Here is a 5,000-nt window from a genome sequence, read left to right as displayed (position 1 = left end):
ATATCTTATTTGTAGTATATATATTATTCATGTTTATTTACAAACCATGATAAGGTAAATATCATTAGTGCTGTTATTTTTGTATAGGTTCATTCCAGTAACTATGATGATGAAACTATTTTGTATTAACTGTATATGATATCAATCTTGTTTTCATTACAGATTTGGCTGTTCCTAGATATCCTAGATCTGATGTTATATTAGAAAAAAATCCATTTTTGCAAGGTAAGATAACTAAGTTAGGAAATTCGTATATACGGATATTTTTTCTTTATATAATATTGATTTATCTTGGAACAACAAATGGTTACTTGGAAGTGATAATAATGTAAGGTAACCTTTCCTTACCATCCATCTTTAAAACCTGTCAACATTCTCACTCCCATTAACAAGGTTTTCACATTAGTCTCAAGATATTTTCTATAGACTTAATTTGTCTTCACTCTTTCGAATGAGACAAGTTAAAAAACTGTCTTAGATCTCTTTCATCATTTAATCATTTAACGATAATCAGTTTACGTCAAAACTCTTTCATACCACAACAACGCAGAAAGCTGTTCGGTGATTCCTCTCAGAGATATCGAGGCGAAGTCGCAAATTCTTCACTTTTGAGTTGTGAATCTCTATCTAGCGTAATTCAGGTCAATACGTATTGTAGTTCGTATATTATATTACATAATTCACTGATCAAAATTTTTACTGATAACAGATGATAGTCACAAAAAGCACATATTTACACGCACAAGCAGACATAAATCGACTGGTTGCGGCGTGGTACAGCACACGCCTGCTAAATCAGTGGTGTAAGTTCAGTTCCCAACCCATTGTGTGTGTGTGTTTGTGTGTGTGTGTGTGTGTGTGTGTGTGTGTGTGTGTGTGTGTGTGTGTGTGTGTGTGTGTGTGTGTGTGTGTGTGTGTGTGTGTGTGTGTGTGTGTGTGTGTGTGTGTGTGTGTTTGCATGTGTGTGTGTGTTTGCATGTGTGTGTGTGTTTGCATGTGTGTGTGTTTGCTTGTGTGTGTGTGTGTGTGTGTGTGTGTGTGTGTGTGTGTGTGTGTGTGTGTGTGTGTGTGTGTGTTTGCGTGTGTTTGTGTTTGTGTGTGTGTGTGTTTGCGTGTGTATGTGTGTGTGTTTGCGTGTGTGTGTGTGTGTTTGCGTGTGTGTGTTTGCTTGTGTGTGTGCTTGCGTGTGTGTGTGTGTTTGCGTGTGTGTGTTTGCGTGTGTGTGTTTGGTTGTGTGTGTGTTTGCGTGTGTGTGTGTTTGCGTGTGTGTGTTTGCGTGTGTGTGTGTTTGCGTGTGTGTGTGTTTGCGCGTGTGTGTGTTTGCGTGTATGTGTGTTTGCGTGTGTGTGTTTGCGTGTGTGTGTTTGCGTGTGTGTATTTTCGTGTGTGTGTTTGCATGTGTGTGTTTGCGTGTGTGTGTGTTTGCGTGTGTGTGTGCGTGTTTGCGTGTGTGTGTGTTTGCGTGTGTGTGTGTGTTTGCCTGCGTGTGTTTGCGTGTGTGTGTGTGTGTTTGCGTGTGTGTGTAAGTGTTGTGTGAATTGGGAATAAAAATTTGATTTCGTTAAAAAATATATTGATATTCTCAAAAAACTGAATCCACTACATTGTTATTTTGAATTCTTTCTTTCTACATAAATGAATTGTTTTTCTTTGACATTTCTATGATTTTTAGCTTTCTACTTGATTTTTATTTGTTTCTTATCAAAAAGAATTTCAACCTAAATTAACTTTGCCTTAGATAAAGTACTAAAGTACCAGAAGAAGATAAACTGGATATGTGAAGAATCTTGAAGGAAATATTTTGTGAAAAAAGAAGGGTTGAGTCCAGGAGTGAAGATAAATAATGAAAATTGTGTCTTGCTGACTGGACGCCATAAGGAGCAAGCGTAGAAGAGGAAGAACAGAAGTTTGGTGGGGGGAAAGAATTTGCGGTAGTGAAGTATGCAGGATATGAGTCTTAAGCACAACTGTTGATTTTGAAAAATTCATAATTTATAATCAAAGTGTTTATATAGACATTGATATCACATGGTATTAATCCCCTTTCTTTAGCCGTAAAGTCCTTTCTTTCTAGTATAATAATCATTGTTTTCGACCAGTGAATCTCATAATTATTTCATAATTTATAGTTAAAGTGTTTATATAGACATTGATATCACAAGGTATTAATCCCCTTTCTTTAGCCATAAAGTCCTTTCTCTCTAGTATAATAATCATTGTTTTCGACCAGTGAATCTCATAATTATTTCATGATTTATAATTAAAGTGTTTATATAAACATTGATATCACATGGTATTAATCCCCTTTCTTTAGCCATAAAGTCCTTTCTTTCTAGTATAATAATCATTGTTTTCGACCAGTGAATCTCATAATTATTTCATAATTTATAGTTAAAGTGTTTATATAGACATTGATATCACAAGGTATTAATCCCCTTTCTTTAGCCATAAAGTCCTTTCTCTCTAGTATAATAATCATTGTTTTCGACCAGTGAATCTCATAATTATTTCATAATTTATAATTAAAGTGTTTATATAGATATTGATATCACAAGGTATTAATCCCCTTTCTTTAGCCATAAAGTCCTTTCTCTCTAGTATAATAATCATTGTTTTCGACCAGTGAATCTCCGTCGTATTCGCATCAAATATGCCACGTCAGGGCACAGTCAGACCCGTTAAGAGCCCTGAACCAGATGGTCAACATATCAGCTCAACATTTCATCCTACATTTCCCGACATTAACATCCGATTCCTGTCGGGGAATTTTCGGAACGCCAAAGTCCGAATTTTCCCGCAGTCCAAATTCATTTCCGGCATAAATGCGGAAACACTCCATGGTATTCATTTTAAACTTGTCAACTACAGAACATGCTGAAGTCTTTCATTTCCATCCACTTACTTCAACTTTGAAATCGGTGGGTATGCCAAGAATGTGGGAGAGGATAAGAGAGAGAGAGAGAGAGAGAGAGAGAGAGAGAGAGAGAGAGAGAGAGAAAGAGAGAGAGAGAGAGAGAGAGAGAGAGAGAGAGAGAGAGAGAAAGAGAGAGAGAGAAAGAGAGAGAGAGATATAGAGATAAGAGATGTAGAGATAGAGGTAGAGATAGAGGTAGAGATAGAGGTAGAGATAGAGGTAGAGATAGAGGTAGAGATAGAGGTAGAGATAGAGGTAGAGATAGAGGTAGAGATAGAGGTAGAGATAGAGGTAGAGATAGAGGTAGAGATAGAGGTAGAGATAGAGGTAGAGATAGAGGTAGAGATAGATGTAGAGATAGATGTAGAGATAGATGTAGAGATAGAGATAGCGATAGAGATAGAGATAGAGATAGAGCCATTGTTGTAAGTGAAATCAACCACAATTAAGTTTATAGATATGCATAATGATTCTTCAAGAGTCGAATTACAATTAGAAAAAAAATCATTGATGACCGACAACAAGCGAGACAAAACACAAGTATAACTATCTTATATCTCGAAGTTAATGTCATTTTTATAATCGTAACCTGTTTGAATGGGAATGCATATTCAATTCGAAAATTGATGAAGTTGATTTATAATATTACATGTATTTATTTGTGATCACATTTGCATAATAATATTATTTGAATTTATTTGAAAGTATGCATTATTCTGAATAGAATGAGGATTTGATATGTGTTTGATTTATGGCCAATAGATTACTGGAAAGAAACTATCGAAATAATGAGAGGATTAATCCGTGACCCTAATTCGTGAAACTTATGATTTTGTTTCGTATGACGCTACCGGATTTTATTTCTGGTGCACTTGACCTATTTGGGTTCTTGTGGTCCTGTGGCTAGGGTCACTCAGAGCCTGCAGGTCGCTAAGGTGTTTCAGCCACGTGAAGGGAACCACTTCAGTTGATTTGTTCCCATTCGTTCTTCAGTTTCATTGTCGTTTGATCTAAATCAGAAGGAAACAAGAAAATTACCAGTTTTGTTAGAACGGTGCGATGTCATTTAAAATTGTCACTTTTTTATGTCCCTAGCAAACTGCCTATGATATGGTTGACTATAGAATTTGCATATTATGATCGTATCAATTTTATAGTTATGATAATGTACACACACACACACACACACACACACACACACACACACACACACACACACACACACACACACACACACACACACACACACACACACACACACACACACACACACACACACACACACACACACACATATATATATATATATATATATATATATATATATATATATATATATATATATAAAAATATATATATATATACATACATACTGTACATATACCAAAGGCTTTTTCCTCCTACATGAGGAGTAGCCAAAAAGAAAAAGGCATAGAAACCACTCCCACCCATTCCATTTCCTATATATTCCACTCCCCTCCACCCTCCTCCTTCCCTCTTATCTTGGCACCTCCTGGATGACGGGTCATTCCTGCATCCTGTCCACTGCCCTGGGTCAGAAGCAGTGTCGCAAGACACAGCATATCCACAGCAAGGCCGCTTCATAAATTTGGCGACCCCCACTCTCCGTCCCCTCATACAAAAAGGAGAAGACGGGGAGAAATCCCTTCGGGCTGCGTCAATTTTTTTTTCTCATACATACTTTCTCAACCCTCATCCCCCACCCACTCCCCCTCATGCATCACAGCATCATCTATACACAACCCCTCTCCATTCACCCCTATCTTCTGTCCTTTCTCGTCCTTCCTCCACAGACATTCCTCTCTTTTGTAATGCCCCTTTCACCCCATCCATCCATCTCATCCTAGGACGCCCCCTCATATTCCCTCCTTCCACCTCTGCCTTCCACACTTCTTTTACTAATCTTTCTTCACTCATTCTTTCCATGTGTCCAAATCATCCTAATACCCTTTCATCAACCCTGTCTCCCAGTTCCCTTTCCACCCCTGTTCTCCTCACCTCCTCATTTCTCATTCTATCTAGCCTAGTAACCCCTATCATACTTCTCGTACATTTCATCTCAAAC

The 5,000-nt window shown here is 37.5% G+C and overlaps 1 protein-coding gene across 1 annotated transcript in view; it reads left to right on the top strand.

The window, feature by feature from the left end:
• The window catches only part of LOC143035551 (lachesin-like), an 862,132-nt gene that overhangs the window by 415,030 nt on the left and 442,102 nt on the right, over positions 1 to 5,000 (top strand). Inside the window, exon 4 of the mRNA XM_076202417.1 lies at positions 163 to 225. Coding sequence (XP_076058532.1) covers positions 163 to 225 — 63 coding nt within the window. The remainder of the gene's footprint in view (positions 1 to 162; positions 226 to 5,000) is intronic.

The sequence above is a fragment of the Oratosquilla oratoria genome, chromosome 19 (genome assembly GCF_046742065.1).
Source record: "Oratosquilla oratoria isolate Oo_2021 chromosome 19, ASM4674206v1, whole genome shotgun sequence".
NCBI lineage: Eukaryota > Metazoa > Arthropoda > Malacostraca > Stomatopoda > Squillidae > Oratosquilla > Oratosquilla oratoria.
This window is presented reverse-complemented; position numbering and strand designations above follow the sequence as displayed.